The following is a 23048-nucleotide window of genomic DNA, read 5'->3' as shown; positions in this document are numbered from 1 at the left end:
CGGTTCAATGCTCTGGTCCCACAGTTGCACTCTGCTCCCTGTCTCACCTGCCACATCTCAGCGATGGCCTGCCCCTGGTCCAATTTGCCTTGGCAGCTGCAGTCCCACCCCTGGCCCGACCTGGCTCAGCTTCGGCAGCTCCGCAGGCCCCGATTTGACTCAGCAGGTTCCATCCCGCTTTTGACTCAACTTGGTTCGGCTTTGGTGGCTCTGCTCACCCCAATTCAACTCGGAGGCTCTGCCTGCCCCAGTTCGGCTCGGTGGCTGCAGTCCTGCCCCTGGCCTGACTCGGCTCAGCCTCAGCGGCTCTGCCTGCCCTGATTTGGCTCGGCTCAGCAGCCGGCCCAGCCTGATCCCCTCAGTTTCATGGCTCTGCCCTGACATGGCTTGGCAGCTGGACTGCCCCGACCCCCTTGGCTCGGCAGCGCACGAACTGCTGCACCAGTTCCTGGGTGACCCCCTGCAGCAAACCCCTCGGCAATCACCCCGCTTCCAGCCCGGCTTTGACTGGCCCTGGAAATTACAGCGCTGGCTGCACCCCAGAGGCTGCCCCCACTCTGAGCACTACGCGAGCCACTGCGCCATGTGGAGCTCACCGGTTTCCTTGGTGTGTGCTAGATGGGAATCCCGCCGCGGGTCCCCAGTGGGTGAACCCTGCTCCCAAGTCCCCACAAACCCTTCAATCTTATGTGTCCCGCCAGCCATGGGGTCCTTGTCTATGGGATCCCCACTTTCCTCCCCCCCATGTGTCCCACTGTTCCTTTTTCCTCTCTACCATCCAATATCCAGATGCTTCAAGGGACCAGGATGGATCCCGTATTTTACTAATGTGAAGCTCACTTTCATACACTGGAATTATGGCATCACAATCTGGCCCAAAATAGTTATGTGGATGCTCACCCCCCTTCCCCTCTTTTCTTTATCCAGTCTCCTGGTGTCTTTGAGCTTACAACCTGCAACAACTGGTGGAACTGGGAGAGTCCAATAGACTTTGCCCAATATGTGGTGAGGGGCACCCCTTTTAAAAACTCCTAAGGCCACCAGGTGTATTTCTCAGACGAGTCCCAGTTTGTGAGAAATTATACTTACTTCCAAAAATTCAAAAGTATTATTAAAACCTTATCCAAAAAATACAACAGAAGACTGAATAAAGAAAATATTATGGCACTGGAAGTAAAGGATTTTTTCCCACCTTGTGCTCATCCACACAATGCATGTTTCGCCTTTTAACCCTTTAGCCCCTCTCAAATCTTGTTAATCAACTCTTTCTTTCCTGTCCAGTGGTGGAGGTCACTTCCTTTACATCTTGATTGGAGGTCAGGTGTTGCCATAGTAACAAGTCAACCCTCCCAAATACCCCAACTACCAGGTAACCCTGTGATAACAACACAAGGGGGGGTAAAACATAATTCTATAAAACTTGACTTAACATATCCATAACATCTGCCTTTTGTGAGACTCAACCATCACATTACTGATCTATCACACAATTATTTCAAAACTGCTTTCTGTTTCACCCTGACTGCCCCTGCAGAGGAACAGAGCATCTTTCAGGCACTTCTACAAGCTCAGGCTTCTCATTTCATGAGGAATCTGGGATGGAAATGGCCATATTAAAGAGGAGAAAAGCAGAGGAAATGGATTAGAAACTCTTAGAAAGAAATACCCTTCTTACAGACAAAGTTCACCAACTCAGTCCCTGCATTTCTCCTTTTTAGATTCTTTCAGTCTTCTATTCTAGGAGGTGCGGCTTCTTCTGCTGCTTATAATGAACTGATTGTTATCAAGCTCTTGATTTATACCAGCACAAGAGATGTAGAATCATCTAAACTGAAAACAGAAAGAAACTGCCTTTGACAACCAATTTTCATGTTCTAGATTACTTTCCAGGTGTTTATGGAGATGTGTGAATGATTATCACACAACTCTCCATTTCTGGCTGCAGCTTCTGGAGATTCTTTCTCTGAATTCAGTCAGGGTTGCATTCCCCAACAAGTCCTGGTACCACCTCCTGTTTTCTTAGCCTGAAACAGTAACAATTAAAACCTCACCAATGGCACAGCTCCCCAGTCCACCAGGAAAAGAAAGGACAAGCTGTCAAGTTTTCTAAACATTTGTCTTGCTTTGCTGCAAGAGTCCTGCTGCAGGCACAGTGTGCAAAAACCAAGAGAAGCTGCAGGTGGTGGCACATCTTGTGGCAGGAGCTTGACCTCATTCTCCAGGAAAGGTTTTTGAGAAGAGCAGACAGGACTGTGGAGAAGATTCCTGGGAAACTGAACCAGCGTTCCAGAAGTGAAATGAAAATGGAAAGAAATCTGAAATGTTTTCATTTATTAATTTTCATGCTCCCCTTTTACATCTTGCACTACTTCTCCATGCCATGAATTCCAAATGCATCTCACCTTTAAGATCGATGACTTAGCAAGTTTTAGACACTCTAAAATACCATGAGCTGCACACAGTTTGCCTTCCCCTGTTTTTGTTGGAAAGCAATGCTGGAGTCATCAGTGCAGTGCTTGGTTCGGGCACGAATCCTGCAGGAGGGGAAAGTGCCCCGGCAGTGTGTGACCCTCAGCAGGGACAATGCTCAGCAATCCTGCAGGCAGGGAATGTGCCCCGGCAGTGTGTGACCCTCAGCAGGGACAATGCTCAGCAATCCTGCAGGCAGGGAATGTGCCCCAGCAGTGTGTGACCCTCAGCAGGGACAATGCTCAGCAATCCTGCAGGCAGGGAATGTGCCCCGGCAGTGTGTAACCCTCAGCAGGGACAATGCTCAGCAGCGTTGCTGTGCTCGGTCTCCATGGAACCATGCCAGGAGCAGCTGCTGAGCTCAGAAGCCATCGCAGCCCCCGCCCTGCCCCAGAGCCCCTTGGCAGGGTGGGCTCCTGCCCTGGCTCTGTGTGCCAGGAGCCGGCAGCGCTGGGTGCAGGGAGCCCAGGGAGGGCACAGAAACGCTGGGTGAGAAATGCTGGGGCACAGCGAGATGGGCGAGTGCAGCCCGCCAGGGCAGAGGAGCAGCACGCACAGGGGACACAGCCTGAAGGACACATGGCCAAGGGGAGAAAACAACAAACTTCTCAGGAGGGTGGAGAACAAACTTTTGGTTGCAAACTTCAGAGAATGAGGTACTTGGGAAATCTGAGACAACGTGGGATCTCTGGAACTTTTTCTCCCTGTTGTAATTTTGCACTGTGGCACTGCTCAAAATGGCTTCTTCCACAAGGTTCTGCCCTGGGGATTTGTCCTCCCTGGTCTGCATCCTCAGCTCCCTGTCTGGGGGAGGAAGGACAAGGAGAGGATGGGATTTGCCTCTGTGCCAAAGGGAAGGGGAAGGAGATCCCCCCAGTGCATCCCCAGCAGGATGACATTGGCAGTAGGGTTGTCCTTCAGCCAGGGGCCATGCTGGGCTGGGAGAGGGAGCAGGTGAGAGGGGGAAAGGGGCACTGACTTCATCATCGCCTGCCTGGGTGTGCTGGGGTATCTTCCTCTTCCTCACAGCCTCCTTCTCCATTCACCCAAGGTTTGGGAATGGGAAATCCTGGTTTGGGGAACAACAAGGTGTGAATGCCTTGGGTTGGGGATTCCTCCTGCCCAAGTCCTTCTCTAGAAGTCATCTGGTGTCCATAAAAACTCCAAAACTCAAGAGTGAATCCAAAAAAGCCACCAGGAGTGTCCCATTTCCAGTCTTATTCCTCTGGGGTTCCGGGGGTCCCCCACCTCAGGGCTGCTGGGGATCCCATGGGTCCTGGGAATACCCTCTCTCCAGGGCCTGCTTAGGGATGCTGGGGTGTTTTGGGATTCCCCTCTTCAGCCTCCCCTCAATCCAGCCACTTGGGGCTCCCACCTCTTCCAACTGCCTTGTCCTGGTTTAGGGCAAATTTGGGAGTAAACCTCCAAAGGGGTTTTCTCTAAAAAGCAGATTCAAGCAGCCCTTACCCCCAACCAGATCAGGAAAAGATTTCCTTGGAGAAAATGGGAAAAAAAACCCTGTTTATTTAACAGGCAAAGCATTCACCAGCACAAAAAAATGAACAATACTAAACAATAAAACCTCTTGCCACTCCAAAAGAGATGACAATCTCAGAAAGTCCCTCTCTGGGCTGTAGCTTGGCTCACTCAGTCTCTTATCAGTCTCTTATCAGTCCCTTATCAGTCCCTCTGGCACTGGAAATGCCATGGCCCAGGCTCAGCCAGGTGGGCCACAGGTGCAAGGTGCTGGTGGTGTTCTGGGTGTTCAGTCCAGAGCAGGTTTAAACAGCTCCAAAGAAAAGGAAAAATCACAGTCCAGGGAACTTCCCTGCCTCAGCGAGCTAAAAACTAACTAAAAGCAGAGGAGAGCTCTGTCCTGCTGTCCGTCCAACTACAACCAACTAACCAACTAATACTTTAGGTTTTAAGTTTTTCTATTGTGTTTTGGTGTGCAGCTTTTAGCTTTATATTACGTGTTACTGGGATCTTTTCACAGAGTGGTGAAGACAAAACAATCCTGTTCTAGCTGGAGACTCAAAGACAATCTCTTCAAACTTCAAGCCCAAAGCATAAACGATGTGGAAAGAGGAGGGTGGGCAAGCTAGCAAGGAGGATTAAACTTCATAATTTGAAGATATTAATTGGCCAGTTACGTGCCAATGGACTAAAACTTTTAAAAATGTGAGATCTCGTGACCAAGCCCTCTTATGCTCCCATCTTGGAGCCATCCAGGCAGAGCCACAGTTGTGGCTCCGGTACTGCCAGAGTGTGGCCTTTGAAGGTACTTCAATAAAAATCCACTTTATTCCTCTTAACTGCGTGTGGCCTCTATTCCAGCTCCTTGAGGCATCACAACAGTCCAGGAGCCAAAATGTGGAGGAGTGAGTGCAGTTTCTGAAAACAAACTGCAGCTTCTTCCTCCTGCCCTTCACTCTCAGAGCCAGCCTTCAAGGTGCAGAACTCATTTTTGAGCTAAACACAGTGATGGGGTACGAGCATCATGAAGTCACCCCAGGACACACCCCTGTCAGGGTCAGGGGGTCCCGTCCCTGCCTTGTCTCTGGGCTGCCGGGGATACCCCGGCTCCAGTATCGCCCCTTCCCCTCTCCCCACCCCAGGCGTCCCCCCATTCCACAGCCCCAGCTCTCACAGGGATACCCAAAACCAATGTCCCACCCCGTCGGTACCGGGCCATCCCCACATGGACCCCCTGGGACCCTCCTGAGGGGCGATCGTGGATCCTCTGCCCCCAAAAATGCTCCTCTTAGGGAGCCCGGAGATATCCGGGGCTCGAGTCCAGGATCTGCCGGCTCCTAACTCTCTCCTGGACACCCCGTGGCTGGAGTTATTTGGGAATTTAGCTACTTGAGCTGGGCTTCTTGTAGAACTTTCAGCAGCCTTGTGTTCCTCACCATGCAGTGAATGAACGTTGTCAGTCTCGCTGGCATCATTTACTCCCTCTCCTCCAGTGATTTTAACAAACTTTTCAAGGAAGAACAACAAAATATTTTCTTTTTCACTGGCTACCCACAACAGACATTTTCTTCATCAGTTCTCCCATAAGTTCCCCACGAGGAAGGAGAGACTGCATCCAAGTTTCCAAGAGTTCTTCCAGAAAGAACCACAACCTTCTCAGTGGAGGGAACCATGCAGTTTTCAAAAGCACTTGGGGTCAGACAGCAGTGCTTGAACTCACTGTTCCAAAATAATGTCGCAATCTGGTTGAGAAAATTGTTAGAGAGATGCCTCTGCCCCAGTTAAGGTACTAATGAGACCAAATTCAACGTGGATTTTATTGAACAGTAAATGTGAGCAAGAGAGAGAGATGGAAAGAAAGAGAAGAGGGGGGGACAGCAAGGGAATGACAGGGACAGAGACCTCCCCTGGAGCAGGGCCAAGTGTGACATTGTCCCATGTGTGTGTGACCTTCCCAGGGTGGGGGTTTTACACCTGAGCCAGTTTGGGTAAGGGGGGTGGTGTTCACCCCCTGAGCGGGGATTACCCCACTGTTTCAGGTTGCAATGTAAGATGTAACCAAATGCATGTTTTCAATCACCATTTTTATCAACTGCCATAAACAGGAGGCGGGGCAGTATTCTTTATCTCTTCCATGACTCACCCCTGATAACGCCCTCCAGGGGAGATATCTTCTGTGAATGGGCCATTGTGTGTCACTGCAGGACTGATAAAATTCCGTCATCCCATTGTGGGATGCTCCGCCCAGGGGGATGAACCAAGCATTCCTACCTGGATATAAGCTGAGGCTTTCAACACCACGAGCAGCTTGCCTACTGGATTCCCAGAGGACAACAGCTCCATAACCACTACTGGACCTCCGGAGGAAGACAAGACCCTTCTACAGGATCACTGCTCTGACAGAATCGCGTTCATCACTCCAACAGGACTGCACCCACCATTTAATTGGACTGCTGCCACCACCCTGCCTAACAGGGTGTCAAGTTATATTCTGACTCTGTCAGTTTAAGGCAGGGTTTCTGTATCATTGCCTTGATCTTCATTTCCTTTTTAAATTATAATTCTGACTTAGACGCTCCCCCTGGTTTGTCTTCAAACCAGAGCAAAAGACAATGTGCGCACCCTTTGTTTTCTTCCCAGAACAGGATTTCCCATTCCCAAATCTGGATTGGGTGGAGGAGGAGGCTGTGAGGAAAATGAAGAAGCCCTGGGACACCCAGGCAGGTGAGGAGGAAGTCAGTGCCCCTTTCCCCCTCTCTCCTGCTCCATCTCCCAGCCCAGCATGGCCCCCATCTGCAGGAGAAGCTTGGTGCCAAGACCGTCCCGCCTGGGATGCACTGGGGGGATCTCCTTCCTCTTCCCTCTGGAATGGAGGCAAATCCCATCTTCTCCTTGCTGAGACAAAAAACTGATGATGGAGACCAGGGAGGAAAAATCTCCTTGGCAGAACCTCATGGAAGAGGCTGTTTTGATTGACTCCACAGTGCAGAATTCTAATGGGGAGGAAAATCCCCAGAGATCCTGCAGGAAGAGGGGCTCCAAACCCAGCCCAGGGTGCTCTGAGGAGGAAAGACCTACCCTGGGCCAGGAAGGTGGACAGAGCTTCAGCCAGAGCTCGGAGCTGATGGCCCAGAAGCAGCTTCATGATGGGGAGAAGCCCCACAAGTGCTTGGAGTGTGGGAAGGGCTTCAGGCAGAGCAGCACCCTGATCCACCACCAGATGATCCACACCAGGGAATAGCCCTATGAGTGTGGAGAGTGTGGGAAGGGCTTCAGCTACAGATCCAACCTTGTGACCCACCAATGCATCCACACTGGGAAGAGGCCCTACAAGTGTCCTGAGTGTGGGAAGAGGTTTCACACCAGCTCCAGTCTCTTCCGCCACCAGCAGATTCACACAGAGGACAGGCCCTTTTGCTGCCCTGAATGTGGGAAGGGCTTCAAGCACAGCTCCCACCTCATCAGGCACCGGCGCATCCACACTGGGAAGAGGCCCTATGAGTGTCCCCAGTGTGGGAAGAGCTTGGCCCAGAGCTCTCACTTGACTAGGCACCAAAGAAGGCACTGGTAAAGTAAGCTCTGCCAATGCCCCAAGTGCAGGAGGAGCTTCGTGCACTACTCCAGGTTCAACCCCCATGGAGGACCCATGTTAAGCAGAGCCCTGGTGATCCATGTTCCCCATGATCCAGGCTTGGAAAATACTTGTACCTTTTCCTGCCCCTGCCAATGGACATGATGTGGCTCTGAAGAACCACATGAGGATCTGGGCATGGCCATGTCATTACATTCTCTCCCACCTCAGGACATTGCCAGGGGCAGGAAAGGGACTCTCTTCCCCTCTCTCTCTCTCTCTCTCTCTCCTGAGGAGAAGGGTGTTCTGTCCAGGCAGTGGAAAATTGTGGCCGGGAAGAGACAGTCAGTCGTGTTGTAGTTTTCCCTTTATTTTATCCCTTCTGGTACCAGTATTATTTCTGTTCTTGTTTGTTCCTTATCTTGCTGCTGTTCCAAATAAATTGTTCTTATACCAGCCTGGGATCTTTGCCTTTTGTTCTTTCCACAAGAGGAGGGAGGGCAGCGAGGGCAGCATGGTTTTAGCGGGGGCAGGAAATTGGGGAATCCCATTCCTAAACCCCAGCCCGTGGAAACCAAGCATCCCAGCTGGTCCCAGCCCTGGTGGCCATGGCAACAGCCTTGGGAGCAGGTCCCTGGCTGGAGCTGTGGGAACCTCTTCCCTCTGGTGCCCAGGGACAGGAGTGGAGGGAACGGCTGCAGTTGAGTCGGGGCAGGCTCAGGTTGGATGTCAGGAAAAGGTTTTTGCCCCGAGGCTACTGGGGCCCTACTCAGGCTCCCCAGGGAAGAGTCCCAGCTCCAGGGGTATCTGAGCTCCAGCAGCGTTTGGACAGTGCTGCCAGGCCCAGGCTGGCATTGTTGGGGTGTCCTGTGCAGGGCCATCAGTTGGACTGGAGGATCCTGATGGGTCCCTCCCAGCTCAGCCAATTCTGTGATTCTGGGATCCCATGAGCCTGGGGAAGGGACTGGAAATGGTTGCCATGGCAACAGGATCTGGCTGCAGGCCTGAGCTGGTATCCATGGCAACCACCCCTGGCATGGGGTCTCCATGGAGCTGCCAAGAGACTGACCATAGCAACAGGGAGCTGGTGATGGTTGCCATGGAAACTGACCATAGCAACAAGGGGCTGGTGATGGTTGCCATGGAAACTTACCATAGCAACAGGGGGCTGGTGATGGTTTCCATGGTAACTGACCATAGTAACAGGGGTCTAGTGTTGGTTGCCTTCTAAGGATCAGATTTGTCACAGGCCCTCAGAAGGCTTCCATGGGGACTTTCCAAGAATCTCCAGGCTGTTCCAGAGCTGGAATGTCACAGGCACAGACAGGGGCTCCATGGAGACCTCCCAGGCCTTTCTGGGGATGGTAAAGAGCCCTGTGGTCAGAGGCAGTCAAAGCCATTGTTGGTGACATCCCAGGGAACCTTGGGCCGCAAAGGCACCAATCTGTCACAGGTGCTCACGGGGGCTCCACAGTGACAATCCCAGGAGTCCCCAGGCTGCCAAAGAGGTGAGATGTCCCAGACACTCATAGGGGTTTCCTGTCATGGGCACAGTGGGAGCTTCAGGCAAAGTTTAATATTAGAGAAGCTCCTGTTGGGCCATGAAGTGCACAAAGAATCCCCAGTAGCCCCCACAGATCCCCAAATGTCACCACTGAGTCAGAGATGACACAGACTCACATCAGAAGGCTAAGGGCTAAATCCTACCCATTTATTCAATCATCTACTTTTACATCTTGGTTTGCTTTAGGTGGACTTCATTGGTCATTTAATCAACACATTTCACATGATTAGCCAATTAAGACAACACCCTTCAGTAAACAACTTTATGGAAAAAAGCCAACTTATTTCAAACATTGTCAGGACACCAGTTATTGATGTTTGTTTTATGTTGGGCCTTTTTGGCAGCTCCCTTGGTGGAGTAAACCCTCCTGTAGCAGTTCTGTGCCAGATTAAAGGAGATGCGTGGGACTTTTTCTATCTTCAGCTTCTTGTTTATTGTTATCTTATCTAAAGTTTGCTTTGCTGTCCACACCAGGCTCAGCATGCTGGAAAAACCACCTCAAAATGGCTCTAAAATGTATGGTTTCAAGGTCTTTTAAAGTTGTCTCACCCAATTAACTCTTAAAATGTATATTATTTCTACTTATCTACCAATTACTCATCCCTTGACTGTCCACATAACCTCTACACTGTGCTTTCCTTGATCAATGACCATGTGCCACCAACACTGCAGAACATGGAGTAGATGAAGAAGATGAAAGGGACTACATCCAAATTCCTCCATCTTGCTTCCTATCTACATCATATTAAAAATCCCAAGACCTAAATTTCTCACCCAAGGCACATGCTATACTACCCTCTTATCTATTTCAGACTTTGGTAAATTCTAATCAATCTCAAAGTCCTGGAAGTCCTCTCCATGGGGGAAGGTTAAAGGCAGCGTTTCTCTGGGGGTCAGGACCCCTCAGAGCAGACAAATATTCCCTGTGCCCTGGATTACCACACATTTAACCTAAAATCCTTTAACCCTTAACTTGCGAAGTTACCAAAAATGTTCCAAGTAAGTAGGATTAGAAGGAGAAGAAATAGAGAACAAAAGAAAGACAGAAGATCCATAGAACAACACACACATAGGTACCAACTGCTGGAGTTCCAGCATCACCAACAGAAAAACCCCAGGCGAAGGCAGGATCCAGACCATGGGCTGGCCTCCTGCTCTGGCTTTTAACCCCCTGGTCCTTCATGGGCCCACCCCTGGGGTGGAAATGCCAGTTGCTTGTCCAATCAGAGCCAGGGTAGGCACCAGCTGCTAGTGTGTGATTGATTGATTGATTAACATCTGGGCTAATCAGAGCTGGGTTAGCACAGCCCCTGCTGTGTGATTGACAGCTCTGCCAGACCAGGGCTGGGGGCGGGGCTCTGTCCCACCACAAACCTGACCCAGCCCTGGCCCCACACGGGCATTCTGAGCATCCCAAGGTGTCCCGGGACATCGATCTCATCCAGCCTCTGACAGCGACCACGGTGACAGTACGGAACCCCATGGAACCAAGGGTCAGTTGTGACAATGCAGGTCCAAGGACACCACAGTGACACTACGGAACCTTGTGGAAATAAGGGGCCATGGTGACACTGTGGTGCCTCATGGAATCAAGGAGACCACTGTGAAACTTGGGGGCCCCAAGGAACCAAGGGTCCATGGTGACCTTGTGCAGCCCATAGTGTCACAGAGGAGCCCCTGTGACACAGCGAGGGCGCATGGAGCCGAGGGGCCATGGTGACACATCAGGGCTTTGTGGAACCAGGAAGCCATGTCAAGGGCTGCTTCTCATCAGCCCCTGAAGCACTGGGGCTCTTGGCTTTCCTTCCTATGGGAGAGAACTGTCCTTCTCCTCCAGGGGAGCATGGCCAAAATTTGAATTCCTCCTCCAAATTTCCGTATATGCACAGATTGTTCTCAGATGAAATCTGCCAGAAGAGATAGGTCTGCCTGCCTTGGCCACCCAGGGGCCACCTCTCATCTGCCTTTGAAACCCTGGGACCATGTGCTTTTCTTGCTTAGGGGAAAATACCATCTATCTCGACCAGGTGCTCATGGCCAAAATTGAGAATCTGCCTCAAGAATTCCCAATATCCAAGGATAGCTCCCAGACAAAAGCTGCCAGGACTGACAAGTCTGGCTGGCCTTTGCTTCCTGAGGGCAGGCACTCTTCTGCCTCTGAAACAGTGGGGCTCTGTGCTTTCCTTCCTAATGAAAAGAACTCTTCTTTCTGTCCAGGCACCCACGACCAAAATTGATGTTCCACCTCCAAAATGCCCTATGTCCAAGGAGAGTCCCTAGATGAAAGGTGCCAGGACAGACAGGTGTGGCCTTGTTGGCCTAAGGATGGCCACCTCTCATCTTCTTCAAAAACACTTACACTTGGCATTTTTCTTTCCTATTGGTAAAAACCATCCATCCTGACCCAGTGCCCATAGCAAACCTGGAATTCTACCTCCAAAACTCCGTACATCCAAGGATTGCTCCCAAATGAAAGCCAGACAGGTCTAGCTGCCCTTGCCACTTGGGAGCTGTCCCTCACCTGCCTCAAAACACTGTTCTTGATGCTTTCCTTCATCTGGAAAAGAACCATCCTTCTTCTCAAGGAGTCCAAGGTCAAAAGTGAGATTTCTCCTGTGATATCCAAGGACCCTCCATGACAATCTGGCCTGGCTGGCTTGGGAGCCACGACAGGAGCCACCTGTCTCCTCTTTTGCCTTTGAAACACTTGGGCTCCATGCTTTCCTTCCTATGAAAAAGAACTGTCGTTCTTATCTACAAAGAAATGGCCAAAATTGGGATTCCACCTCCCAAATTCCCTATATCCAAGGGTTGCTGTCATACAAAAGCAACTAGAACAGAGAGGTCTGGCTGACTCAGGCCTCTGATGGCCACCTTTCGTTTGCCCCTCAAATGACGGTGTTCCCTGCTTTCCTTCCTATGTAAAAGAACCGTCCTTCTCCTCCAGGTGTCCATGTCTGAAATTGGGATTCCACCTCCAAAATTCCCTATACCAAGGGTTGCTCCCAGGTAAATCTGTCAGTACTGTCAAGTCTGGCTGGCCTTGGCCTCTGGTGGCTGCCCCTGCAACACGGGCTGGGTTCTTTCCTTGGTAAAGAAGGAAGATCCTTGGGACACTCTGGGGACCTCATGGAACCAAGGGGATCACTGTGGCCCCACTGGAGCCCATGGAACCAAGGGGATCATTGTGGCACCACTGGAGCCCATGGAACCAAGGGGCCATGGTGACCCAGTGGGGCTTCATGGAACCCAGAGACCATTATGACTCTGTGGGGCCTGATGGAACCATGGAGACCATTGTGACCCTTCAGGGCCCTGTGTCACCAAGGGGGCACAATGACACCTCAGGTCCTCATGGAAGCAAGGGACCACTGGGACACTGTGGGGCCCCATGGAACCAAGGGAACAGGGAGCAGGTCTGGCTGCAAGCACTGAGCTCAGCTGGGGTCACGGAACCATCTGCAGGCCCAAGGTGAGATATGAACTCTTTCAGTGCTTCCATCTTCCCTGGAGTGAGAGAAAAGGACAAAGTGCAGGCACATAGAGGAGTAACATGAAGACACCGAGGTCAGTGAAGAGGAAGTTGAGTCCCAGATGGGAGGGATGAGGAGATGTCCTGATCTTGGGGCTGAAATCCTCTTGTAAAACTATGGAGAAGGATGTACCTAATACATCAGACTCTCTTTTTCCCTGTATCGCATTGAAAAGTACTAGGAAATTACTTGTTCAGCAAAGGCCTCCATGCTAAAGTAGCAAATGTCAAAGTAGCTGTGATCCCATGAGAAGTTTGAACATGGAAAAAGGGAAGCGTGGTGAGATCCTGTGCCTTCACAGGGAGAAGAAAAAGATGTTCTCAGAGATGAGGATGATTTCAGAAATAGATGAGGAGAATCTTTGCTCTTACACAGCTCATCTTTTAACTAATACCCCATAAGTTGACATGGCCCATAAGCACAACAGTAAAAGAGCTTTGAACAACTGGGAGGGATGTCACAGTTGCAGATTTTTCTGGGCAGTTGCTATTCATGGAAATTGAGAGCGACAAGAGAAGTGACTCTTCTGGACAAGTCTCCATAGCATGAAAGAGAGACTCCTCTCCCTAAGTGAACTCAAGAAAGACTATTCCAGTAGGGTTAAACTGACTGAAAATTCTAGGTTTGTCTCTTTATACTGTCAGTAAGGAAGAAAAGGTTGTAGGGAGAGGAGAAGTGTTCTGAAAGTTTTGTTCTTATTACACTTTCTTTTAGTTGCTCTTAATGAACTTTTCCTTATACCCTCTTAAAGTTTTGAGCCTGCTTTGCTGTTCTCCTAATCTTATCACACAGGAGGAAATGAGTAAGTATATTCTAGTGAGTGCACTGGTAATTAGCCCACACTGGACCCACAACAATAAATGCTGCATTCTCCAAGAAATCTCAAACAGGTGAACGAAAACCACTACAGAAATATTTCTGATGAACTGAACTAGAGCAGAGGGAAATCAAGGCAGAGCCATGGTTTGTCAGGACTTGTTTGATCCTAATGAGCCACGTGGTGCATTTGGAGCTGAGCCCTGGAATCTTAGGGCCTGAGAGGAGAGTGCACAAACCTTTCCAGGAGTCCAAGACAGAAAAAAAACCCAAAGTGTCTCAAATCATGGATGTGTCCCACTGAGGTCCATCTGCTACACAGGCTCCTCATGGACTCCTTGGAGGAGAGAACTGGAGGCCAGGATGGCACAAAAACTTCTAAGAGATTCAGTGTAGAAAGGAAAATACAAAGTACTTTAAAAACCTTGAGTATCCTACAGTATTAACGAGCTCCACTGAGTGTCAGTACAAAGCCACCCAGGGACTCATTAAAGCAGATAATTGGGGCCATGATTGTAAAACCTCTCACAGAGTCTGTATCAAAAGGGAAAAACCAAGTACCTTAAAATAACTGAAGTACCCTGTAGTATTAATGAGCCTCACTGAGTGTTGTTACTGAGAAAGCCTCTCCAGGGAATAATTACTGCAGATATTTGGAGGCCATGATTGCACAAACCTCTCAGAGACTCCAAGGCAAAAGCAAAACCCAAAGTCCTTTGAAAAACCTGCAGTCCCTACAGGGAGCATTAAGGATTCCCCAGGGCCATTGCTGAGCAAGGCTCCCCAGGGACTCCTTCCAGCAGATCCTTGAGGCCACTGGGATGTGGGCTAGGGGGGATGCAGAGGGCAGGACAAGGGGCTGACAGTGCCCAGCCTGGCTGGGGCTGTGCCAGGAGGCCCCAGTACCTCAGGACAAGGTGTCTCCTCCCAGCCCTTGGTGGCACAGACCCTACTGTGCCCCAGGGCACCAAGACTCGGCTTCTCTTTGTCCCCACCTGTCATCATTGCCTCCAGTTCTCTGCTCTGCCTGGGGCCTGGGGACACTTTCTCTGTCGTGTCACTCAGTGGGACCCATTAAAAGTCCAAGAAACTTTGGAGTTGGATTCTGACTTGGAGTTCTGGAGAGGTTTCTTCAACTCCCTCTCAGGGAATGATGTTCAGGGCCTGAGCACAAAGCCCCAGGGGCTCATTAATGTCCTTGTGCTGTGTCTGTGCTGCTGAGTTGGGCTGGGCTCCTGGCACAAAGGCAGCTCCTGGTAACGAAGAGGAGCTTCAAAAGCACATTTCTCTCAATGAGCAGCTCTTCTGCCAGCCCAGCAGGGCTGGGGCACTGCCTGCAGCCACCCTGGGCACAGCACAGAGGCACAGAGAGCTTCAATCAGTCAGGGCTGGGAAGGTGCTGAGAAGTTCCTGGAACAGAATCACTGCCAGCCCTTGGCACAGGAACCTCTGGCTGCAGGACAATGCAGCTGCAGCTCCTGGAGCCATCTCCTGCAGCTGGAACATCCCATTGCCTGCAGACCCTGTGAGTACATTCTCTGATTGTCTCTTGTGCAGAGCAGCCAGGGGTGCCCAGGGCTGTCCTGCAGAGCAGGGTCCTGCAGTCCAGGGTGCTGTGCTGGGGCAGGGACTCTGCTGCCTGCCAGGGACAGCTCTCAGCCAGCCCTGGCAGCTGATCCCAGTGCTGGGCTACAAGATCTGGGTGGGAGGAGACAGCTGGTCAGGCTTGGAAGTGTTTTCTTTGTGTGTTGAGGGTTCTGCATTGTTCAGGACTGCTCCCAGCATGACATTTAACTATAGAATATTTCCAAGTAGGTTATACAGGGAGCACAGCAAGGCTGGGGCTTCATAAATTGGAAAATCTTGCTTTTTTAATCTAATGCTTTCTGTTGCCAGGATGAAAAATTGCACATTGATATTCATCTCTCAGTCAAACTTTAGAAAAAGAAAATAGCTTATTCTCAGATCGTACTAAGCCAGGCAGTGACAGAAACCTGCACAGGGCCCCCTAGAAGCTGCATCAGTTTTGCTTTTTCAGCCTCCTCAGGGTTGCTCTGACAGAGCCATCAGAGCCTGGAGAGCCAGAGCTGCCACTGGGCAGTGCCAGAGCTAGGAAGCTCTGCAGGGCAGAGCTGAGTGCCCAGGGCTGGGCTGGGCTTTGGCAGCACTGTCAGGGCCCAGCCCTGGGCACAGGGAAGCAGCTGCTGGCAGGGACAGCTCCAGGCAGCAGCGCCCTGAGCAGGCAGTGGGGGGAAAGTGCCCCCAGGCTGTGCTGGGATATTTAAAGTGCTCTCCAAACCCAAGTATTCCATGATTAATTTTCTTACAGATCCCCATGCCAAGACACAGAAAATGTCCAACAGCAGCTCCATCAGGCACTTCCTCCTGCTGGCATTGGCAGACACGCGGCAGCTGCAGCTCCTGCACTTCTGCCTCTTGCTGGGCATCTCCCTGGCTGCCCTCCTGGGCAACGGCCTCATCATCAGCGCCGTAGCCTGTGGCCACCACCTGCACACGCCCATGTTCTTCTTCCTGCTCAACCTGGCCCTCAGCGACCTGGGCTCCATCTGCACCACTGTCCCCAAAGCCATGCACAATTCCCTCTGGGACACCAGGAACATCTCTTACACAGGATGTGCTGCTCAGCTCTTTTTCTTTATGTTCTTCATTGGAGCAGAATTTTATCTACTGACCGTCATGTGCTACGACCGCTACGTGTCCATCTGCAAACCCCTGCACTACGGGACCCTCCTGGGCAGCAGAGCTTGTGCCCACATGGCAGCAGCTGCCTGGGCCAGTGACTTTCTCACTGCTCTCATGCACACAGCCAATGCATTTTCCCTGGCCCTGTGCCATGGCAATGCCCTGGGCCAGTTCTTCTGTGAAATCCCGCAGATCCTCAAACTCTCCTGCTCCAAATCCTACCTTAGGGAATTTGGGCTGCTTGCTGTTAGTGCCTGTTTATCATTTGGTTGTTTTATGTTCATTGTTTTCTCCTATGTGCAGATCTTCAGGGCTGTGCTGAGGATCCCCTCTGAACAGGGACGGCACAAAGCCTTTTCCACCTGCCTCCCTCACCCGGCCGTGCTCTCCCTGTTTCTCAGCACTGGCACATTTGCCTACCTGAAGCCCCCCTCCATGTCCTCCCCATCCCTGGATGTGGCAGTGACAGTTCTGTACTCGGTGGTGCCTCCAGCCCTGAACCCCCTCATATACAGCCTGAGGAACCGGGAGCTCAAGGCTGCAGTGTGGAGACTGAGGACTGGATGGTTTCTAGAACATTAAACTGCTGGCCAGTATTTGCAAATCACTTGTAATAAAAGTAACCTTTAATACTTCTTGTTATTTTCAATTTGGAGGTTCTTTGTCCTTGTTTAAAATTTTAAATATTTTCTACAAATTGATGTCATTGTTTGTGCCAACTTGGTGTTGCCAGTGCTGCTGCCGTGGCCCTGCCCCGCTGCCCTGGTGGCCCTGGTGTTTCTGCAGGGCCTGAGTGCTCTCGGGGCCGGGCACAGCCCTGGGGGTGGCAGTGCCGGGGCTGCAGCAGGGACAGGCCATGGGCACTGCTGGGGCAGCGCTGACGCCTCAGGCCAGGGCATGGGGGCTCCAGGCTCCTTGCCCAGGCTCTCTCAAGAACACACCCAGGTCAATGCTCAGCACAGAAAAGCCCCGTGAGCAGCCCCAGGCTGGCCGTGGGCAGGCTGGGGGCAAACAGCATGACTGGGGCTCTGCAAGGGCCCTGGGGCAGACGGGAAGGAGCAGCAGAGCAGGGGCTGATCCATCCCCAGTGTGCTGGACAGCCCAGGGCAGCGTCCCAGAGTGTCCTCATGGAGCTGCCAACAACATCCCCCCTCTGCAGCCCTGGCCTCTCCCCCAGCTCACACAGGTGCCCCATCCTTGCAGGCACACACACGGCAGCACTGGCTCAGCAGCCCCTGTTTGCATTGCACAGAGCAGGGGGAGCATCCCCATGCTGTTGGTGTGGGGACATGAACCTGAGGGAGCACAAATGCCATCAGCCCCTGGGGCCAGCAAGGGCTGGGGGACACCAGGGAAACCACTCATCTTTGTCCTGGCCTCTGCACTCAGCCAGAATGTTTTTTCCCATCAGCTGGGAGTTTCCTGTGCCACTGGAGACTCTGTTGCTCAGAGCCAGGGCTGCCTGGCAGCCACCTCCAAACTGCCCTGAGCATTTCCTCGGCTTCACTTTCCTTTACTTTCTTTACTCTTTGCTTTCTTTACTCTTCCTGCTACAAATTTCTTTTCTTTCTTTACGCTTCCTACTACACATTTCTTCTTATTTCTGACCCCTGTTCCCTGCCCTGCAAACAGCCCATCCCTGTTTGCCCTTTCCTCTCTGGCCCCACTCCCCATTGCAGTTCCTGACTTGGCCCCATGGGAACGTCCCTTGGGCAGCAGGATCATCCTACAAGTGCTGCAGGAATTGTCTGCAGGCTCCTGCAGTGCCTCCTGCTGCTCCCTTGCCAGAGGCACCCCAGACCAGGGGGGCACATCTGGGCTGCTGTGTCTGCCTCTGGGGCTCCCTGTTCTGGGCAGTGAGGAGGAGCTGCAGAGGCTCTGCAGGACTGACAGGATGGGCTTTGGGGCTGGCAGGAGAAGCTGAGGGACCTGGGCTGCTGGAGCTTCTGAAGAGGAGGCCCTGGGCTTCTCCTGCAACTGCTCCAAGGGTGGTTCCAGAGAATCCCAGAATCAGCAAGGTTGGAAAAGACCTTGGAGATGATCGAGTCCAACCTCTGCCCTGACACTGCTTTGTCTCCCTTAGCCTCCTCTTCTCCAAGATAAACAACCCCAGCTTCCTCAGCCACTCTTCACAGGACTTGTGTACCAGACCCCTCCCCAGCCTTGTTGCCCTTCTCTGGAAATGCTCCAGCCCCTCCATGTCCTTCCTAAATTGGGGGCCCAGAACTGCAAACAGCACTCGAGGTGCTGCCCAAGCAGTGCTGAGCAGAGGGGAAGAATCCCTGCCCTGCTCCTGCTGGCCACACCATTCCTGATCCAGGCCAGGAGCCATTGGCCTTCTTGCCCACCTGGGCACACTGCTGCCTCATGTCCAGCCTGCTGTCCATCAGTCTCTGCAGGTCCCTTTCTGCCTGTCTGCTCTCCAGCCACTTATCCCCAGCCTGTAGCGCTGCAGTGGTTGTTGTGGCCAAAGTGCAGGACCCAGCACTTGGACTTGTTCAACCTCACCTTGTTGGATTTGGGCCCTGGATCCAGCCTGTCCAGGGCCCTGTGCAGAGCCCTCCTACCTCCATCCTCCATCAGATCCAAACTCGCACCTAGTTTGGTGTCATCTGCAGATTTGCTGATGTTGGACACAATCCCCTCATCCAGACCATTCCATGCAGACACTGGAATCCACGCTTCCTGGCTCTGACCCCTCGGCCATCCTGTGGGTGCCCTGGGATGGCACTCAGGGTGATGTGTTCCATAACCTTGCTGGGCACCCAGGTCAGGCTGACAGGCCTGGAGTTCCCCAGCTCCTCTTTCCAGCCCTTCTTGGGGATGGGCTCACACTGGCACCTCCAGTCCCCTGGGCCTTCCCTGCTGAGCCAGCACTGATGGTGAATGTTGGAGCGCAGCCTGGGGAGCTCATCCACCTGCTCCCTCATACCCCTAGGATGGATCCCATCTGATCCCACACACCTGTGAGCATCTGAGTGGCTCAGCAGGTCACCAACTGCTTCCTCCTGGATTCCAGGGGCTGTTCTGGTGTGAGAGTCTGTCCTAATTTTCCCTCATCTGCCTCACGATCATCCTTGGGAGACCACTGAAGAGAAGACCCCCTTCCCCCGTCTACATCTGGCTCTGAAGGAGAAAAGTCACATGCCAAGGGCCCTCAGACCTGAAAGCTCAGTGTTGAGCTACTGTTTACACAAGTGTGTTTGCTGTGTGCTAAGAAGAGGGCACCATGCCCCGTTTGCAACAATAGCAGCTCTGGAAGCTGTCCCACCTCTCGGCCTTGCAGGACTTCTCCTGAGTTTCAGGTGGTCTCCCACAGAAGACCCTCGCCTGTTTTACAACCACCGTGACAGACAGACTGAGATGTAAGAAGATTCTCCATCAAGGACTGAGACATGAAACTCCTAACAGGCCCCTCTGCTCCTTCCAAGGACTGGGACTGAAACCCCCAGCCCGGGGGAGGTGTGTGGGGAGGCAAGCTGACCGAAGTGAGATGTTTGCCTGCAGGTTGTGACCACTGGACCAAAAATACGATGGCTCTCGCTTACTGCTAAGAACATAGACTACCTGTTACATCTATCAAGCTCATTTACTGCTGAGAACATGGACTACCTGTTACATCTGTTCCCTATTGTATCTGTTTCCCCCCCCTCGCAATTTTCAGTAATAAAAACCTCTGAGTTAGCTAGAGCCTTCGAGATCTCCCCAGCGTAGCAGGCGTACCCTCGGCTGGACTACACCAAAGGACTTCGTCTCTGCGTTGGTAGCTATATCCCCCTCTCTCTCTCTCTCTCTCTTTCTCTCTCTTTCTCTCTCCCTTAATCCCTCTATCGCATTTTTGCTGTGGTTATTTCAATAAAACTGCATTTGTTTTGATTATCACTGCAAACCCCCTTGTACCGTGTTGGTGTTTTTCACTCTGAGATCATTCCTACGAACCATCAGATCATCTGTCCACTAGGATGGACCCTGACATTAAATTGGCGTCACGGACAGTATTCCAGTAGGCAGAGGGATTTGCAGGCAAATCCCATGCTAAATTGAGTGCTCTGTCTCCGGAATTGGCACAAAAGATCTCTGAGTGCAAAACAGGGGAAACTGTTACTGTCACTACTGTTGCTGACTGTGATACAGGCACTGACACCGACACTGATACTTCTCCTGATCCTGGTATTGATGCTGTTACTGATATTGATATTGATATTGATACTGTTGTTGTTGTATTTGAGTTGAATCTGAACCTGTTACTGTTGTATTTGAGCTGAATTTAAAACTGTTACTCTTTCTACTGTTGTATTTTGTGTACCTGGACTGTCTAAAAAGGGGAGGGACAGACCTGAAGAAATTAAGCTGTGCCTTTTAGACAGATATTGTCCCTTCACCTACACAGGAAGCGAGGGGCGGCCCGGCAAAGGCTGAGTGGCTTTTTCCCTGTTCTAGGTTTCTGGTCCCCTCACAAAGAAAACATTTGTGTGTGTGTGTTCATGTGAGTGCGTATCTGTACTGTCTGGGAAGGAAGAGACAAATTTGAAGCAACCTCACAGGGCCTCCCAGACTGATTCTATCTCTTCAACTACCCAGGGAAGCCAGGGGACAGTGGAAAGGCTGTGTGATTTGTGTAACTTAAGTTAACTCCCTGGTGTAGCTTTGGTCCCCTCACAAAATAACTAAAAACTTCAGTGCAAAAGGTAAAGCTGAATTTTATGCTCTGCTTGCTAAATACAATGCCACACCTTCTCCGGGGGGAGAAGAATGGGCAAGCTGCAATTCGTTTAACTTAGAAAGTGTTATTGATAGAATATCTTCTATGCAACATGAATCAAAATTAAAACTGGGCACAAATAAAACCGTCCTCTGCTCAGTCTTGGGTGCCTGCCTCACAGTAGCCATAGAAACTCACTTTAAGCGAAAAAGTGAGGAAAATGCTATCATAGACTCCCTTCAAAACCTAGTTGAAGTTTTTCAAAAACAATTGGATGAAGAAAGAAATGTAAATAACTTATTACGGGCTGCCCTGAGAGAGAAACATGTTAAAAATTCACAGAACTCTGATTCCTCAAAAGAAACAGAAGAGAAAGAAACTCCTCACATTAATCAAAATTGCCCTCAAAAAGAATTAGCCCTGATGAAAAATTGCAGGAAATGCTGCTGTAATAACATGAAACCTCTAATTAAAACAGAATGCAACTATATCAATAATGAAGATCTTAGCTTGCACAAAACCACTAAAGAAATCCCGTACACTGCTACTGAATTTACAAAACTTGCAAAGCAGTACGGGCTTCTCCCCCAAAAATCTGAAACAGAACACATTTGTCAAGTGTCTCTCACTGGGGGAGATCAGATTCTTTTGTCAGAACAAGAAGCCGGTGGGTGCTGAGGACATGGGGTGTTCCTAACAACAGCAGACAGACACATCCCATGGTCCCTAACTCAGCACACTGCTCATTGGGCAGGGGGGCTTAACCCCTTGGAAAGGAGAGACCCTTTGGTCGGTACCCCCGACCAACTCCTGGAAAATATTCACAAAGCTGGCTGCCTGCAATTGATTCATGAAAATAAATTAATTCCTGGTTTTGAATCTCCAATCCAATGTTGTAGATAGGGTCAGGCGCTCAGAAAATCTCGCGATGTCACGGAAAGCAGCAGGATTCCTCTCCCCCTAACGCCTAGTGATAAGGGATCACCCAAGAATGTAGTCCCCCCTAACATTAGTAACTTTTGACTCCTTACTGACCAATTACAGTAAGGTAAGACCCCCTGACGTAGAGAAAAAACTTTCCCGAGTATAAAACCCGACGAGATGGGACAATAAAGGCCTTTGAACTGTCCACCATGTTGGTGTTAGCGTGTGTTCTTGGCCCGAGTGACCCTGGAGAGTTTGGGTCGCCGTGCCGTTTCCTCAGTGCCAGGTCGCCTTGCCTTGCATCAGAAGGCAACAACTGGTGCCTGAAACCCGGGATTGAACCAGCGCCTGGGGAACAGGGATTCGCCTGGAGAGAGGACGGCGGCTGCACAGCTGGCCTTGTGCAGCGGAGGGGACACCCTCGAATCATGGAAGCAATTGCAAAGGTAGTAAGTGAGGTGCATGCACAATGGGGAATTGAATGTAAGCTTAAAGATATGACTCTCGCATTGCCAAGATTGATCAAGCTGGGGGCTATAGAAAGCCCCGTGGATATTTTACACCTGGAGGTGTGGGATAATTGTACGAAAACCCTTGCTGAGGATACCATGTGTTCAGGCTCGGGGAAAGCCCTAAAATTGTGGGGCAGAGTCATCCGGGCTCTGCAAAAAAATCAACAAGAGCAAGAAACCTGGAAAGCTGCAAGAAGCTGCTTAACAGCCACTCCGCAGTTGGGGGTGGGAGCTATGACACAGACCACCCGGAAAGTGATCAGATTGCAGACGGGGGATGTGCGGGGACTAGGCGCGTCCCACCTCCCCTTGAGCCCCAGCCCAAAACCCCCGCGAGACCGCCCAACCCCCCTGTGGAGCCCGCCAGATCCCAGCCCCCCCTCGGAGCCTCTCAGCAAAACCGCGGCTCCTCTACCCGTCCCCCCCCCCCGCCGACTGACAACCCAACGCAGGAGGCAGAGCAACGCAGTGTTTTTGGGGGGGGCTGGCGGAGGATGCCCGGATCGATAAAATCTCTCCGCTGCCATATGGGCTGAAAATGGCGACCAACCGCGTGGTCAGGGCGGAAGAGAAGAGGGGGGAAAAGGGCGGAAATGGAGTCAGCGCGCCTAACATCGCATGCGCAGGCGAGTGGGGAGTGGAGGCGGTCCCCGCGGTGGAGGGTGAGACTAATCAGAGCGCTCTATTCAAATGAAGCAGGTATAAGGCAAGGACCTCCCCCAGCAGGAGGCGGGGGGACCCCAGGGGGAGAGAACGGTCCGCCCCTCGCAGAAGGGGG

General features: G+C 51.4%; 1 protein-coding gene across 1 annotated transcript; it reads left to right on the top strand.

Annotated features, from left to right (window-relative positions):
- Nucleotides 1–382: 382 nt before the first annotated feature.
- On the top strand, nucleotides 383–22709 carry LOC134434362 (olfactory receptor 14A16-like). The gene is made up of 4 exons (XM_063183029.1): nucleotides 383–607; nucleotides 928–1005; nucleotides 15887–16615; nucleotides 22638–22709. The coding sequence occupies exons 1-4, from the start codon at nucleotides 383–385 to the stop codon at nucleotides 22707–22709; spliced, it is 1104 nt and encodes a 367-aa protein (XP_063039099.1).
- The last annotated feature ends 339 nt before the right edge of the window (nucleotides 22710–23048 follow it).

Source organism: Melospiza melodia, unplaced genomic scaffold (genome assembly GCF_035770615.1).
Source record: "Melospiza melodia melodia isolate bMelMel2 unplaced genomic scaffold, bMelMel2.pri scaffold_35, whole genome shotgun sequence".
Lineage (NCBI taxonomy): Eukaryota > Metazoa > Chordata > Aves > Passeriformes > Passerellidae > Melospiza > Melospiza melodia.
The sequence above is the reverse complement of the archived record's forward strand: the minus strand, read 5'-3'. Positions and strand labels throughout refer to the sequence as shown.

What these genes read in the sequence shown, in the direction of transcription:
- LOC134434362 (XM_063183029.1), top strand. Translation starts at nt 383, where the DNA reads ATGGCTTGGCAGCTGGACTGCCCCGACCCCCTTGGCTCGGCAGCGCAC. An exon ending in TAGACTTTGCCCAATATGTG is followed by an intron (nt 1,006 to 15,886) that starts GTGAGGGGCACC and finishes ATCTCCCTGGCT; the next exon opens with GCCCTCCTGGGCAACGGCCT. An exon ending in TGACAGTTCTGTACTCGGTG is followed by an intron (nt 16,616 to 22,637) that starts GTGCCTCCAGCC and finishes GGAGCCCGCCAG; the next exon opens with ATCCCAGCCCCCCCTCGGAG.